Raw genomic sequence first — 17,570 nt, forward strand, 5'->3', positions numbered from 1 at the left:
GGACACTTGAGGGTTAGTTGAGTAAATCAGTTTAGCTGCACTGGAGGGTTCAGGAAGGGAAATAAAGGGAGATGAAACTAGAATGATAGAAGGGGGCCAGATTGTAAAGGACCATGAATAGCCATTCTAGAGGAAACAGGGAGTTCTTTGAAGATTTTTTTAAAGCAGGGAAATGACATGAGCAAACCCCATATTTAGGGATCTGGTACACAGACTCCAACCGAAGAAAAAGGAGACTTAGAAGCAGAGACACTAATTAGGAGCCTACTGCAATAGTTGAGCTAGGGTGGTGGTGATGGAAATGGAAGGGGAAGTGATGGCTACAAATAAAGCTAAAAGGAAAGATCGATCTGACTTGGTAAAGCAGGGTATGGAAAAGGGAAGAGCCAAAGATGGCATTGGGACAGGATAACTAAGAACATGATGGGTCCATTAATAGATATAGGAACTCAGGAGGACTGATGAGTTTTGTGGATCAAATGAGGAGTTTGATTTTATTTTATTTTTTGTTTTTTTATTTTTTTTTGGAAGCAATTGGGGTTAAGTAACTTTCTCAGGGTCACATAGCTAGTAAGTGTCTAAATCCAGATGTGAATTCACTTCCTCCTGACTTCAAGGCCAGTGCTCTATCCACTGGACCACCTCGCAGCCCGGAGTGAGCCTGATTTTAAACAGACATATTGAGTCTGAGGTAACAGTAAATCAAATCAGTGTAGGTGGCCAGCATGTTCAGTTGAGGGTACCTAGCATAGTGCCCTGTATAGAGTATGCACTTAATAGATCCACGTCAAATTGGAATATGGGAGTGGAGCTTATGTCAGGGACACTTGAGTTTTGAAACAGAGATGATGGTTAGAATTATGGGAGAGGGGAGCAAACCATGTGGCCCTGAGAAGCAAGTTTTCCCTTGTTTTCCTTTGTGCTTTTCTATTCTAGGTGCAGGGAGAGGGGTTCTCTGGTCCAGGAGCATGAGGACAGGCATCTAAGAGCCCAGGAATCCAAGCCAGGTGTTGCAAATATCCCAGGAGGGAAGCCCCTAAAAAGCAAGGGTCCTGGATTTCAACCCAACGGGGCTTTCGACTAGAATTTGGTGGGACCAATGTTATATAGGAACCGAGTTAAAAATTCATTTCCAATCCCTAAAGACTGAGGTGGGGGATTATGCCCCCAAAGAGTTGGGGGGGCGGTGTTTATATGTTTGTTCTTAATCTATCTTTGAAGTAAATTCCTTTTAGAAGCTAATCTGATGTTTAGTAATTATTAAATGGTTAAATGGAACTGGGCTGCTAGTCACTGGTCTCCTAAAAATGAGCAGAGCAGAATTAGTAGAGGTTCAAGCCCATGGCATGCCAACAGACTCCTCAATCCTGTCAGGATACCAGAGAAGAGGAAGGGGGAGAGTAAAATGAACAGCCTTGGCCTTCAGTCAGTGGGACCAGACTTAAAACATGTTCCATATGTTTAGTGTCAACAAAGTCTATTCAAATACAGATAAGGTACTTTTGTTATTATGGGTGGCTAATAAGAGAAAACTCACCTTCACTCCAAAAGCTTTCAAGTAAAACATTTCTATCGGCTTTACCCCCATTTGGGTTTTGACAAATTGTGGATTGCCCCAAACCTGGACGTGGACAGTGATCTGGAAATGATTCTTCTTCTGACAAACAAAAGCCTCATCTGCCACAGAGAAATTAAATCCTTTGTCTGTGACCACACTGTAGCCTACATCGGGGCTAGGACAAAGAAGAGGCAAGAGAACAGTTGGGGAAATATTTCCTTCACATTTCATTTCCCTAATAATATTGGTTAAAAAACAAACAAAAGCATTTCAAGGGAAAAAAACATACTTTGAGAATTGCTCTTTGTTATATTTAATCAATTTAATTTTTCCCCCTGAGGAAATGAAAATGATCCTTCAAGTCACAGTTGGCAGAAGTCCATGTTTGCTTTTTACCCTCTTAGAGCCAAAAAGTGTAGCCCCTGCCAAAATGAAAATATGGTTAGCTGCTATTTTCAGTGCCCTTTGTACATTCTATGGGCTGAATAAATGCTTTCTGAGTTGAGCTGAGTTAGATGTGACTCAACACCCACACAACAGAGCCCTTGGAACCAGTGTGTGGAAGTTAAAACTTGCTGCAGAACTCAGCCATGCGGGAAGAATTCATCCCCTTCCATCTAAAAAAGAACACCCCTAAATTTCTCCCAAGACCACAAGCTCAAACAACAAGAAATCACTTGGGCATATTGATGTGTAAATGAAAAAAGGCAGTCTTCAGAAGTGACTATTGCCAAGGACAGCTTGAAATTGAGTGGGTTTATCCACATCATTTACTGAATTCCCATTCTCACTAGAGAATCTTCCCTCTAAAGTCTTTTTCGTCTTCTCCATCATCAATCCATATCTAGCAAATATCTGCAATTGTAGCTCTATACCAAGCGTGGGAGGGAACTTAAAGATTGTGAAATCCCTTTGGTAGTTTTTCCCATACTCAAATGATCATAAAGCAGGAAAAAAAACCTACAGACCATCTAATCCAACCCCCTTAATTTATAGTAGAGGAAACAGACCCAGAGAGATGAGATAACTTGCCCATGGTGGGCTAATGGCAGTCAGAATTTGAAGCTAGGTCTTATGACTCCAAATATAGTGGCCTTTCCAATCTACCATTCAGTGGTGTGGTTTTTACTCTCAGATATATAATGCTAATTCTGTTTTAGAATACCAGCTTCTTCCTCTTTTTGTATATTCTCCACCACCTTGTATCTCCTTGCAGAATGGGTGAACACATCAATAAACTGTAATGGAAAGAGCCCTGGCTGATAAAAGTCTTTAAACTGTTCATGACCTTTGGCCTAGTGAGCCCATTATGTGGCATATATCCCAAGGAGGTCAAAGACAGTACAAAAATCCCCACATGTACCAAAATATTCATAGCCACACTTTTTGTGATAACAAAGAACTGCAAACAAAGTGAAAACCCACAGATTGGGGAAATAACTGAATAAACATGAATTTAATAGAATATTATTAGGCCGTTAGAATGATGAATATGAAGGATTCAGAGAAGTATGGCTTCCCTTTTGTATGAACTCATGCAGAACAAAGTAATCATAACAAGGAAAACAATATGCAAAATGTCTATGACAACATAAATGAAAAGAAAGATTAAGAGGCAGACAAACTCTAATTAACTGTAATGACCAATCTCATAGGCCCTGACAACCAAAACTCAGTTCCTTCCTCTTAGTAGAAAAATGAGTGCCTACGTATGCCAAGTATGGTAGATGCTGATAAAAGCAATCTTTGTCGATTTCTTTTCCTGATCCTTGTCCTTTTTAACCTCTCAGTAACATTTGATGTTGTTGACTGCTTTCTCCTCCTCTCTAGGTTCCATGACACTTTTGGTTCTCCTCCTACCTGTATGACCAATCATCTATAGAATATCCCCTAACCATGGGTGTTCCCAAAGGTTTTATCCTGGAGCCTCTTCTCTTCTTTTTCCTGGTAAATTCATCAGTTCCCATGAGGGTAATTAACCACCAAATGACTCCCAGATCTACCCAGGTAGCCCCAGATTCCCTCTCAAACTCCAGTCCTATACAGTCAACTTCTTATTGGGCATTTCAAACGATATGTGTCGTAGGCATCTCGAACTCACCAAGTCCAAGGCAGAACATAACATCTTTCTCTCAAAACTTGACCCTCCACTGAATTTCCCTCCTTCTGTCAAGGGTACTACTAACTTTCCAACCACTTGGCTTTACAATTTTGAAGTCATCTGCGATTTGAAGGACTGTCTCCTTTTTGTCTTGCTATAATGGATGCTTAGCTCACAGCAGGCATTTAATAATGCTTGTTGATTTATTCTTTGTTACAAAGGAAGGTTCAATTATCGTGGGGTGAGAAGTTTAAGGGGAATTGAATCTGATATAAAAACAAAAGTCAATAATAAACCCTAAGGGGAAAAAAAGAGTCCAGAACTGGTAGTCAGGAGTCCTGAGTTTTAACCCTGGTGTGAAAGATGGCCCACAGTGAAGTTTCCTCACTATTATCTCCCTGCTACACTCTTGTCTTTTTGTTCAGCTTCATTTCCTGAGTAACATGAAAGGAAACCATACTAGCCCTCTTCTGACTGGGCATCTCCAAATTTGGTAGAAGGAAATGTCTAATGAGATTTTATAAAACACAGTCCTCTGATAGGGTACAGATTAGTTATGAATAATTATGGTAATGAAGGATTAAAATTGCTTTGTGCCATTTAGTTAGACATTAGTAAGAAGATTGTGAGCTTCCCTCACCAGCCAATGGTAAGGTAGGACAGGAGTTAGAGGTGGGGTTAGGATTAGGACAAAGGAAGCCTTCGAGCTTCCACATCTTGCACTCCCTGGCTGACGCTGCTTGAGTGACGAGGGTTGTGCCCTTTCTCATAAGAAAGAATAAAAACCTTTTTGATCTCAGACTCAGACTCCAAATTTTTGATTCTGGTGGTCATCGATCCACACACTGGTTCTGTCATTAAGTTAGTAACTTGAGTAAGATACTTTACTTTTCTGGCCCTCATCTGTAAAAATGAGAATATTGGTCTAGGAGATTCAAGTCAAGTCCACAAACATTTATTAAGTATTTACTATGTGCCGGGCTCTATACTAAGAGCAGGAGACACAAAGAAAGGTAAAAAGAAAAAATAAGTCCCTTCCCTCAAGGAACTCACAATCTAACAGGAAAGACAACCTACAAACAAGATGTCTAAGGGATAAATTGGGGGTAGTCTCAAAGGGAAGACATTAAGATTAAGAAGGGCTGGGAAAGGCTTTTCACGGAAGGTAGGAATTTAGGTGAGGCTTGAAGGAAGCCAGGGAAGTGAGAAGGTAGAGATGAGGAAGGAGAATATTCCAGGCACAAGGGACATGAAAACTCTCCAATTTAGAAATGGAGAGTCTTGTGTGAGGAACAGAAAGGAGGCTGGGATCTAACTGATTCAAATCATCTCAAAAAACATTTAAATGCCTAATATGTTTTAGGTATTGTGATTTAGAAAGTGCATTTTAAAATTATTTAATAGGAAAGAAATGGAAGGGTTTTAAAAAAATATATTTTTCTCTATAACTTTAGAAAACTTTAACAGATGTCTTGAGAAGAAATTGATTGAACATCCTTGGCAAAAAAAAAAAAAGTATACAGATGCTATCAAATGTTTCTAATCCCAAATCCATTGAGTAACCTTAGCAGATCATTATGAGAAGATGTAATTATAGTAGCAGCCAGAGGAAGAAAAATCCTCCAATGAAAAGAATGATAATGAACACTTGTCTTACATCACCTGGAAACTCCATTGACTCAGGTTTTCTGAACTAATCTGTTCATTTGTTCACTTTAAGACTAGGGGCATTGGATCGTACAGTTTTCATAAAAGCATTCATAGAGACTTGAATCAAGGAAAAATCCTTTCGTGGTAATCTTAATCAGTACTTTTCTATCAAGGAAATGAAAATGACAGAACTGATCCAATTTAAAGGAAAACTTCAAAGAGCACGGTAAAGGCTTCGAAACAGAGGGGAAGGAGGGATGGATTTAGTCTAGTAGAAAGAGTATTGGACATAGGAGAGTGGGGGGAACACCAGATTTGTGACCAGAAGGCCTGGGTTCAATCCTGGCTCTATCAATTACAATATATATGACTTTGAGACACTCACCACTTCTCTGGGTCTCAATCTTCTCTGTAAGATGGGCAGGTCAGGCTAAATGACCTCTAAAGCAGATTGTGGCTCTCAGACTATTAAAAGTCCACTTTTTTATGATTGTTTTGAAACGAAGAGCCATTTCTGACTCTATAGATTAGCATGATTGGCACAACAATATTAGTTCAGCTTTGTATATCAGAAATTAGGCAAAAGGTGAGCTTAGCATGTAATGTTTAGAAATCAGAATAAGGCCTGGAGCATATGTCTGTTCAGTGTTTTAACTCTATTGTTCTGAGTGTTTTAAAGACTCCCAATACCTCTGTGTCAAACCAGATGGATATATTTAAGATAACAATGGGCTCTTGAACCTAAAGTTCGAGCTGAAATTGAAAGGTCTGTGCCCTGACCCTGTTGGAATACCCCCAACCAACTTTCTCTACAGATCAGGCAAGGGTCTTTGTTCAAGGGTTGGTCTAATTGTGTCAGGATAGGCCGTTTAAGGGGATCTGCATCTGAAAGAAAAACAAAAGGCAGTAACAGACCTTAAGGAAAAAAGAAAGTACCAGTTACTCCTTAACCATCCAGGTGGGATGAGCAGCTGTGTCTGCATGGCAAGTTGGGGGAAGGGGAAAGGGGAAATGGGTTCATGGTTGGAACCTGCAGGGGAATCGTTCCCTCCTGCAGGTGTAAGGACAAGGCTGGTCAGTGCAGACTCAAGGACCTTCACCATCTTAGGTTACTCTCCTATGAACGCTCTACAGCTTATACTTGTCCTTTAACTATGATGCCCAGAAATAAACATAATACTCCAAATGGAATGTGACCCCGGCACACATTGGGACTAACACCTCCCAATTCCTGGAATTTCTGCCCCTCCTGATGCACCACAAGATCAAATTACCTTTTTTTTTTTTTTTGCTGCTACATCACACCACTGACTCATATTAAATTTAGTTCAATAGCTAAAACCCCCAGATCTTTATTCAGAACAATTGATCCAAAAAAACTTAGAGATGGAATCAACACTTCACTACTCAACCAAGGATGGCCTCAGAGTTCAATTCATTTGCAAATATTTATTAAATATTCATTCATTCAGTAAGCATTAATTAAGTAAGCACCTACTGTGCACAAAACATAGTGCTAAATCCTGGAAGAGATATAAATTTAGATAAATGCAATGGGCTTGGTTCTGAAGAATTCTTGACTAAAATGTAGATGGCCTATAATTTAGCAGGGATGGGGGGTGAAAAACAAATCAAAGGAAAAAATCTGAGATCTTAACAATGACCTCTGCCTAAATCTCGGAATTCAATCTGGGTGTAGAGCTCCAACTTGAGTTCAGAGTTAATATTTTTTCCAATCTTACTACTCAGGAACAGATTAAAAAGAGAGGTTTTCTTATCTCTACAATCTTCCCACTTTCAGTTTTCAGCTCAACAGCCTCAGCAGAGAATCACAGAGTTTCACAAAAGACACTTACAGTTTTTCATAATGACTGTTCAGTAAATTGTGCCAGGGAGTAGCTTGATATGGCTGCCATTTCAGGGAAGAACTGCCTTTATCCAAAGAGGCCGCGTTCTGTCCATCGCCACCATTTTCATGAGCTTCTGCACTATAATCCCTGCCCACCACTGCAGAGAAAGAGACACATTAGATCTCCCCTGGAATTTTTCCAAGAACCACATTTAAGAATCAGGAAGACCTGAGTTCAAATCCAGCCTCAGATACTTATTTCCTGAGGCTGCACAGTGGATAGATGCCAGGCATGGATTCAGAAAGACTCAGCTTCCTGAGTTCAAATCTGGCCTTAGATACTTACTAGGTTGTGACCCTGGGTAATTTACTTAATTGCATTCGCCTCAGTTTCCTCATCTGTAAAATGAGCTAGAGAAGAAAAAGGCAAACCATTCTAGTATTGTTGCCAATGTGTGGGATACAAGATTGTGAAAGCTTCCCATGAATAAATCAGGCAAGGTAATACTCAAATAGTACAAATTTAGTTAGGATGTAGACCTCACTAGGCCTAAGTTTAGTTTTCCTGTAAATCATATGATTTCGGGGAAATCAGGTGGTCTCCCTCTCTCCCCCTCCCCTAGCCTACTCGCATGCCATCATCTTAACATTAAGATTTCCCTATAAGGTAATTCTGTAGTTTCTGTGTTAGTATTGGGTAAACTTATTCTGGGATAGATTGTGAAGCCACCTGTCCCAGCAAATAGGGACAGGGGTCCAGCCTCTAGGGGTGGAATTTCTTAGAATTGTTTGTACAAGGTTATATATCCCCTTGCTTGCCTTCTCCCCCTTGCCTCTCTGCACTACCATCCCGCCCTGGTAGTGAGAGATGCCCAATTCTCACGAGACTTGATCAAATAAAGCTTCTGTTTTGTTTCTACCTTGAGAAAACTGAGACACCTCTGTTTTTGTTTATTTTGAGCCTGTGGTTTGTCCCACACACCAAGAAAACCCCAAATGGAGACATGGAGAGTTGGACACAAATGAACAACAACAAATAACCTAAATTACTTGATCTCTGTTTGCCTTAGTTTCCTCATCTACAAAATGGGGATAAGAACAGCACAGAGTTGTCCAAAACTGAGACAATAAAAGAAATAGATTAGATGCTCTCTAAGATACCTTCCAGTTCTAACTCTATGATTCCTTGTTCGGGATACTGTTCTTCTCTTTTCATCCATTTTTTTTTCTATAGAAGTCACATATTATTGACTCTAACTGAATTTTCAGCCCCTTAAAGCCTTTAAATCTTTTGAACACAAACTGCTGTCTTTTCATGCTTTCCTCATCCTGACCTTGTGCAATTGATTTCTTGAGCTGAATTATGACTTTGCATTTATCTCTATTAAATTTCATCCTACTAGATTTGGCCCACTGCGCTAGCCTTTCCTCATCACCTCAACTTTTCCTTTCTCTATTCCTTTTAACCTACCTCACTGACCCACATCCCTTATAGCAGAAGTGTAGATCAAAAAATGGTGGAACCAGGAGAAAAGTATATAGGCTTCATTTCAGAAGGTGCTGTGTGTGTTCTCTTAGAAAAAATATAGTTAGCCTGCAGCAGATTTGAAAATGTTTCATTTTCCCCTTATTCATCTGATTTTTTTTCCCCTTACTAGTAATTCTGTCACAACTTTCTAAAGAAAAGCAGCTGTTTTGAGATACTTTGTCCCCCTGAGATGCTCAAAATGTGTTTTTGCTGGAAACAATGTTATTACCTGTCAACTAAGCACAAAGTTGACTTTTTTTAGAGATCATATGTCACCAAACCGTGTGCAGCCTTTGACCTAGTGATAACACTACCAGGTCTGTATCCCAAAAAGATCAAAGAAAGAGGAGAAGGACCTATATGTACAAAAAGATTTCTTGTAGCTCTCTTTATTGTGGCAAAAACCAGAAACTAAAGAGATATCCATCAATTGAGAAAATAACTGAACAAAATATCACTTATGAATGTAATGGAATATTATCATACTGTGAATAATTGTGAAAAGGACAGTTTCAGAGAAATCTAGGAAGACTTGTATCAACCAATGTAGAGTGACATGAGCAGAACCAAGAGAACAATTTATGTAATAATAACAATATTGTAAAAACAAACAACTTTAAAAGACTCAGAAACTCTAATCGATGCAATGAGCAAGCACCATTCCAGAGGACTTATTATGAAAGATGTTACCTGACTCCTGCCTGGGAAGTGATAGACTCCAAATGCAGAATGAGATATAGATATAGATATATGTATACATATATGTATATATATATGTGTATATATATGCATATATATGTGTGTATATATATTTCTGGATGTAGTCAATGGCAGAATGTCTGTGTATGTTTGTGTGTGTGTAAAACAAGGGTTTTGGTTTTCTGTTTTTCTCCAATGGGGAGGGGAGATTAGGGAGGAAAAAAGAGTTTTGCCACAAAGTTGCCCCAAAGTATGGAAAAGAAAAGAAAGAAAAGAGGGTTTCTTTCTTACTCAAGTAGGGGGCAGTAGAAGGGAAAGAAAGCAAATGTTTGTTCATTGAAAAAGTAAAATGAAATAAAAGTTACATTAAAATATATATCATCCTAGAGGCAGCTAGGTGGCACAGTGGATAGAGCACTGACCCTAGAGTCAGGAGGACCTGAATTCAAATCCAGCCCACTTGACACTTACTAGCTGTGTGACCCTGGGGAGGTCACTTAACCTCAATGGCCTCAAAAAAATGCACAAGGTTACACAGCTAGTAATTGTGTGAAGCCACATTTGAACTCAAGTCCTCCTGACTCCAGGGCTGGCATATCATCCACTTCGCCACCTAGCTGTCTGTCCCCCCCACCCACCCCAGGTGTTTTCTATTAACCCTAGGATCTAATAAAAACTCATTTCTTTGTCATTTAAAGCCCTTTCCTACTTAGATCCAACCTACCTACAAACCTGGGACTACTCTACAGTCACAGAATCTCAGCGTTGGAATAGACCTCAGGGGTCATTGAGTCCAATCCAAATCAGAACAAGAATTTGCTCTTCAAGAAACCTGACAACCCTTTTCTGGAAGACCCTCTGAGAGTGGGAACTACCTTCCCAGAAAGTCAGCCCATTCACTTGTGAATAATATCAAGACAGGCTGAATAAGAATAACAATGAGGATATTAATAGCTGACATTTAATAAAATGAGTTTTGAGATTTGTAAAGGGATTCATATACATTATCTCATTTGCTCCTTACAACCCTTTGAGTAAAGTACAATTGTTACCCTATTTTACTAAGGGGAAAGTGAACTTCAGAGAGGGGAAGGAAGTGGGAATAAAAAAGAGAAAGGAGAGGGGAAGGAAGAAGAAAGGTAAAGGGAAAGGTGGAGAGGAGAAAGAGAAAGATGGGATAGAGAGAGGGATGAGAGGGAAAAGAGAAGAGAGAGTGAGGGGGAGGGAAAGTGACAGAGGGATGGAGAGAGAGAAGGGAAGGGAGAGGGGAAGAGTGGGGGGAGGGGAAAGAAGGTGGACAGAAGGATAGAAAGAGTGAGGGGGAGAGACGAGGGAAAGGGGAAGGAAGGGAGAAAGAGGAATGGAAAAAGAGGAGGTAAAGAAGAGGGAGAGGTGAGAGGAGAGGGAAAAGAGGGGAGACATGATGGTTGTCTTTTGAGGACTCTCAAAAATTCATGCTAGAAAGGAATTAAATTTAAAGGCTCTAGAGACGGCAAAATTGGAGTTACAGGTAGAAACTTCAGAGGCAACTATCTAGTCAATATTCCTTCCTAACAATCAGAGTTGTCCAAAGTCGAATGGGCTGCCCTTCCCTACAGGTCTCCAAGTACAGTATGAATAGCACACAGTGATGGAGAAGTGACCAGATGTCCTTTGAACTTCCTTCCAACTCTGAGAATCTGGGACCGTGGTCTGGGGTTCAAACCACACATATTAAAAAACACGCTAGGTCACTTCTTGTTTCCCATTGTCCACCTCCACCCCTCCAGGATGAATGTCACAGTTGCCATCCCACCTAACAATTGTGGACCTCGAATCCTCTAAATTTGGGGATGGACATTTAGTCTGGCATAGGACATTGTGCAGCAGCAGCAGATCGCTGAAATCCCCTCAATGAATTATTTACAAAATAAAAATATTGCCCAGTGTCCTCTTGCCCACCTTTGCCTGGGCTCTTTCCATGATGACAAAGGCTGCACTTCCCCCAGCCCACTGCTAGGCACCCCTTCCCTCTCCTTTGCCTCTCCAGGATTCAGGCTGAGAAAATGTGCCGCAGCTCGCCCACATATGTAAATTCTCCTACCTCGCCAACAAAAGGGCCATCAAAAGAAGAGACAGGTCTGAGTTACTCGGGTTTCGTTTCTTTCCTGACTGTCTTTCTTTAGAACCTGAGCACCTGACCTGCTCATTTTGGTATTCCCATTGCCTTCTGGTAGCAATTATCCTCAGAGACATTTTCTGTGACCTGAGCAGACATTTAAAGAAAACTTCCAATGAGGTATCTAGGGATTTCCTGTTGGCTATGAAACCTCTCGGCCTCTGGAGACCATGAAAAGCAACTGGGGGGGGGGGGGGGGAGGGCAGAGAAGAGAGGAGGGAGGGATAGGCCCCAGAGCACTGTGGAAAGAATGAGCCATTAATCAGGAGTAGCAGGGCGGATTTTGTCACATATGGGAGCTCTGAGTATCCTGTCCCTGAACCACAAAAAAACTGACTAGCAGAAAGGGAAGCCTTGTGGAGAGACGAGCAAGGCCAGTTTTGTCTGGTCACACCCAGGCCAATGGGATGGGGCTGGATTTCTCACGCTCCTCACTCCTTGTCTAAGCAGCGGACCTCTGCTTTAAAACACTGACATTTCCTACACTTTAACACTACTTACAGTATTACTATAGTAGTTACCATTATAGTATTACTATTATAATAACAGAATAGGTATTACTAGTTTAATGGAATGGATCCATTTCAGCTAATCTCCCTATAAAGAGAATTCTGTGGACTTCTATTTTAAAATCAGGAATATATTTCCATGAGGATGGGTGTGAGAGGGAGAAGGAAATCCCTTAATATACTGAATTCAGCATTATGTGATGGAAAAAAGGGATCTAGGCCCAGCTCTGTCACTGATTTGCTGTGTGACCTTGAGAAGGTCAGTCTCCCTAGCCCAGCCTGTACCTAGGCAGCTAGATAGTAGAACCAAGCAGGAGATAGGAAGACCAAAGTGTGAATCCTGCCGCAGACACTTGGTAGCTATCTGAAGAAGGAAAGAAGGAAGAAAAGGAGGGAGGGAGGGAAGGAGGGACAGAGGAGGGAGGGAAGGAAAGAAGGAAGGAAGGAAAGAAAGAAAGAGGGGAGGAAGGGAGGAAGGGAGGAAGGGAAGAAGGGAGGAAGGAAGGGAGGGAGGGAGGGAGGAAGGAAGGAAGGAAGGAAGGAAGGAAGGGAGGGAGGGAGGAAGGAAGGAAGGAAGGAAGGAAGGAAGGAAGGAAGGGAGGGAGGGAGGGAGGGAGGAAGGAAAGAGAGGAAGGAAGGGAGGAGAGAGGGTGTATAAAGTACTTACTATGTACCAGGCACTGTGATATGAGCTCAGGAAACAAATAGAAGCAAAAAGAAAGACAGGCCCTGCCCTCAAGGAGCTTACATTCTAATGGGAAGTCACTTAATCTTTTTGAGCCTCAGTTTCCTCATCTGTAAAATGAGGATAATAATAGAACCTACCTCATGGGGTTGTTGTGAGGAGCAAATCAAAAGAGGTAATATAGGCCAAACTTGAAGTGCTGTATAAATGTAAGCTATTACTATTATTATTGGCTAAACAGCAATTCCCCTCTATGACATAAACCCTGCTAATTCTCCCTCTTTGTGAAGACCCCTAGTGAGGTTGGACCTGACCAAGACAGCCCATTCCTACTTTTTGTGATTGTTCAGTTGTTTCAGTCCTGTTTAACGCTGTGACCTCATTTGGGGTTTTCTTGGCAAAGATACTAGAGTGGTTTTCTATGTCTTTCTCCAGCTTATTTTACAGATGAGGCAAACAGTTGTGACTTGCCCAAGGTCACGCAGCTAGTAAGTGTATGAGGCCAGATTTGAACTTAGGAAGATGAGCCTTCCTGACTTTAGGCCCAGCACTCTATCTATTCACTCTGCCACCTAGCTGCCAAAATATATAGGATTATTTGTATATCACTTTATACATATGTGTGTGTATGTATACATATATATTCACATGATATAATTATATGTTTATGTATTATAAAAATATATTAGTTATGTTACATAAGATAAATTGTATATTTATATAATTTTTAAAATAGTCACCAAAATATTTTTAAAACAATTTTACTAACTCCAGGTTAAGAATCTCTGCTCTAGGATTTATTATTATGGCATTAAACTAAATGGTTCCAATTTTACCAATTCTTGAAGTAAAGAATTCTTGTTATTTTTTAAAATAACTGACATTTAGATGATGTTTTATACACCATTGTCTCTATTATAACCCTATGAGGTAAGCGATACAGTTGTGAATAATCCATTTTAGAGAGGAGTAAACTGAGATTAAGAAAGGCTAATGCCCAGGGCCACATCAGAGTTGAGATCTGAACCCAGGTCTTTCCAACTACAGTCCAGCATTCCATCTTCCACTATAAGTAAGGAAGGAGGTAGATGATGGCTTCTATAGAAGAATTCTAAATTCCTCTGATAAAAATAGGTCTTGGGAACCTGGTGATTTAGGCCAAATATTAAAGGGAGGAAAAGGAACTGAAAAGCCTTCCTGCCATCTACACTGGGGAAATCCTCATTAAGCAAACTAAACAGCAAGCTTTATCCTGTGCCGGTCACCTCATGCCAGAAGAGCCTGGGCTCCATCTACCAGCCATTGACAATGACTGTCTCCAAGCACAGGCTCAGAGGTTTCACTCCACCATATTGGAGGGGGAAGGGATGGCTCAAAGAACAATACCACTTCCTGGGAAAGCAAAGATGACCCCTGTCCAAGACTGCGGATGAAAACATTACATCTAAGAGACAGAAGCACATAATGACAGCTCATCGTCAAGAGCAGAAGAATTTTCCAGAGTTATCCACCAGCAGGAGAAAAGACCTGTTTATTCCCTAAAGCTGAGGAATTCTTTTCTCATCTATACTTTGCTTACTTGTTTTGTAATCTCTAGCCCACAACAGACAGTTCTCCTCCTCCTCCTCTTCTAGCACCTGAGAATGCTTTCTCTTCTTAGTTGGTGGTGGTAAGACCCTGAAATGAAAACAAAGCAATCTGTTACTCCTTCTCTTTTACTCCATTCATATTTTATCAAGTCAAGTTTAATTAACTTCTAACTTCTAAACTCTATACCTAATTGTGATTTCCTCTGGTGAGAAGACCTTGGCTCTGACCCTTCTCTACTTCTTTTCCAGAAAGGAAATAGAGATATAGATAGATATATGTGTGCCTGTGTGTGTGTGTCTGTGTGTGTCTATACACACAGACACACACACACACACACACACATACACATGTGTGTATGTATATGTGTGTCCATCTTATATATGTCCATCATATATATACATGTCTATCATATACATGCCCATCATATATGTGTATGTATATGATGTACAATGCTCCTTTTAAAAAAAGTAATAAGGCATTCCAAGTTCCCACATCTCACTTACAGAAAAATAATATGAATTTAATCTCCATATTGTTTAACTGTGTTTGTAGCTAACCATTTCCTCATTGGGAGTTTGTGTATCATTTCTGATGCCCTTTAATCTTATTATCACCCTATAGACTAAGGTCCTTAAGATTTCTTGTGTGATGGGCAAACTGGAAAAGCCTATGGGTCCCTTCTCAGAATAATGTTTTTAAATTAATAAAATTAAACACACAGTACTACAAAGTAAATCAATCATATTGAAACATGGTAATTTAATTTTTTTAAGTTCATAGGCTCCCTGGTTAAAAACTTTTATTCTAGCTTTTTTTAAAAGTAGGTTGGGGGCAGGGATAATTTAATGTTTAATGTTAATTGCTTTTTCAAAAGAGTTGCTTTTTTGTTGTAGTTTGGTTGGTTTTTGTAATCCCTAAAGCATCCTGGCCGGTCAGATAAACAATGCTTCCCTGGGCATCCAGAATCCCCCTATATTTTTCTGACCTTTTACCTTTTCATTCAATTAGAGACCTTTGGGTGTTATCGAGCCTTTTACTTAAAAGAGTCTCACAGCCAAGAACAATGGACCAAGACAGTCTCATAAATGTCTCAACAGTGCCATCTTCTGCCAAGGCTTACACACATTTTTCTGAGCTAGGGATTCTTCACCTTTATGTGTGTGATGGATCCCTCTGGTGGTATGGTGAAGCCTGTGGACTCCCTTCTCAGAACAATGTTTTTAAGTGAATAAAAGAAAAAAGTTGGATTACAAAGGAAAACAATTCTATCGAAATAAAGATATCATTTTTCCCATCCAAGTTCACAGCCCCCCCCAATATATCTCCTCAAAATTTCAATTAAAGTTAGTGAAAATAAAGATTTTTTTCCCGTTCAATTTCATGGACCCCCTGAATTCTAGCCATGGATCCTGTGCAGTCCACATGCTTGGTTTTTTTTAAATATATTTTGACAACTACATTTCAATGTAATTAGTTTCTTTGGTAATCTTATGTATTTTATTTGACGCATTTAAAAACATTTTTCCAATGGTCTCTTGGCATCTGCCAAAGGGGCCCATGACACCTAACAAGTTAAGAATCTCTACTCTAGAGTCCTTACTTTTAAAAATCACAATAGTTTTGTGGATTGTTTCTGCTATTAAGGCTAATATAAAAATCATCTGGACATTTACCCTGGGCTGTGGTGCAGCCTTTGTTGGGGATAAGAACAATTTGAGGCCAAGTAGGAAGATGTAGGTTGATCCCAAGGAGCCTCAGGGTTACTGATCTTCATACAACAGTCATGGAACCCACTAGAAGGATAGCCAATGGAATCCATTTCATATATGTTCTCAGAAGGGTTAGGAAGCATCTTTTCAGGCGTGGGGTGCTGTAACATAGTAAGAGGTCTAGCATCAGCACCTGGAAGAAAGAATAGATGAGAAAGAATTTCTCACAAGCCAGCATCCAGTAAAATGAAAAAGAACCATGACAGTGAAAGACGTCACTCACCTTTGACCTGAGGAGGAGGGCTAGGATCTGATCCAGAGTAGGGGGGAGTGTCAGGTAGCTGGTTCTGCCTAGGGAACAGATAGATTTATTTTTCCCCTGCCTCTTTCTTCAATAAGGTGTCCCCTCTTCCTGAAGACTCCCCTACCCTAGTTCAAATAATATACAAGTTCCCTGATGGCACTGATGGTCTCATTTCCACCTTTGTATTCCTAGCACCTAACATTGCACCTTGTTGTTGGCCTTACACAGCCACAGTAGCTACAAGTAACATTGCTAGCTATGTGCTGCTAGCACTTAATAAATAGAATTGAACAGAACTCTTAACTGGCGGTTTTCTCTAGGGCACTGAAATTTAAGGGGTGCTGACAGTATTTATATTCTGTCTGTAGTTAAAAACAACTGATTTTATATCTAGTTAGCATAATGAGCTGCAAGGGAATGCTTATCCCTATGAATTACAAATCCTAGCATACCATTCAGTTCTCAAACTCTTATTTTATTAGCAAGAATAAAGAGTTAAAATAGAAAGTGATCAGATGGTAGAGACTAGAAGCTTCTTCACCCCAGGGTGAGCTTCTTTTTGGCCCATTCCTAAATGTTTCCTCCTCCCCTCACCCCCAATTGAGAGAATTGTCCCAAGATCCAAAATGGAGTTAAAGCTTTGTTACAATCAGAGACAGTACTAAGAGGGTGGCAATTGTAGCCGTTCTCAGACCGTTTTGGGGGGACACAAAAGATATCATAACTACTTCTATTTGAAACCAACCACGATAAATGGAATCTATGGCTTTATTTTGGATAAGGTGAGATAAGATGAGATTTTGGAGGGGTCACTATCGCCCTTCTGAGTGAGCCCACAACAGCATTGTCTTTAGTTTGGTTGGGGATGGGACAAGCAGTGGGGTTCGAGGGAAGTGACTAGCAGTCCTCAGCTATAGAATGCTTCTACCTTACATTCCCAACTCCGCTCCAGACTCTTCAGATTTTTCCATCCCCTTCCCAGTAGCTTTCTCACATTGGATATGCCTCTGCCCCTGAAGTCCTCTCTTCTGATCAGCGAATATGCAGTCTGGACCACCATTTCATGAAGTCTATTTTACATGTTGTCTTCCCCCACTAAAATGTAAGCTCCTTAAGGGTGGGGACTGTCTTTTTTGCTTGTGCAGGATGCCCCCAAAAGCCTTAGTTCAGTTTTAAGCTCTGTTGTAACAACGTTACTTGTAGCTCCTGTGGAGGTGTAAGGCCAATAAC

The 17,570-nt window shown here is 40.4% G+C and overlaps 1 protein-coding gene across 1 annotated transcript in view; it reads right to left on the reverse strand.

The window, feature by feature from the left end:
- Window positions 1–17,570, reverse strand: part of MYRFL (myelin regulatory factor like) — a 183,062-nt gene that overhangs the window by 113,444 nt on the left and 52,048 nt on the right. Inside the window, exons 3-7 of the mRNA XM_036760731.1 lie at window positions 16,320–16,387; window positions 16,001–16,229; window positions 14,317–14,414; window positions 7,166–7,316; window positions 1,538–1,733 (exon numbers count right to left, since the gene is read on the reverse strand). Coding sequence (XP_036616626.1) covers window positions 1,538–1,733; window positions 7,166–7,316; window positions 14,317–14,414; window positions 16,001–16,229; window positions 16,320–16,387 — 742 coding nt within the window. The remainder of the gene's footprint in view (window positions 1–1,537; window positions 1,734–7,165; window positions 7,317–14,316; window positions 14,415–16,000; window positions 16,230–16,319; window positions 16,388–17,570) is intronic.

This window comes from Trichosurus vulpecula, chromosome 5, assembly GCF_011100635.1.
Source record: "Trichosurus vulpecula isolate mTriVul1 chromosome 5, mTriVul1.pri, whole genome shotgun sequence".
In the NCBI taxonomy this organism is placed as follows: domain Eukaryota; kingdom Metazoa; phylum Chordata; class Mammalia; order Diprotodontia; family Phalangeridae; genus Trichosurus; species Trichosurus vulpecula.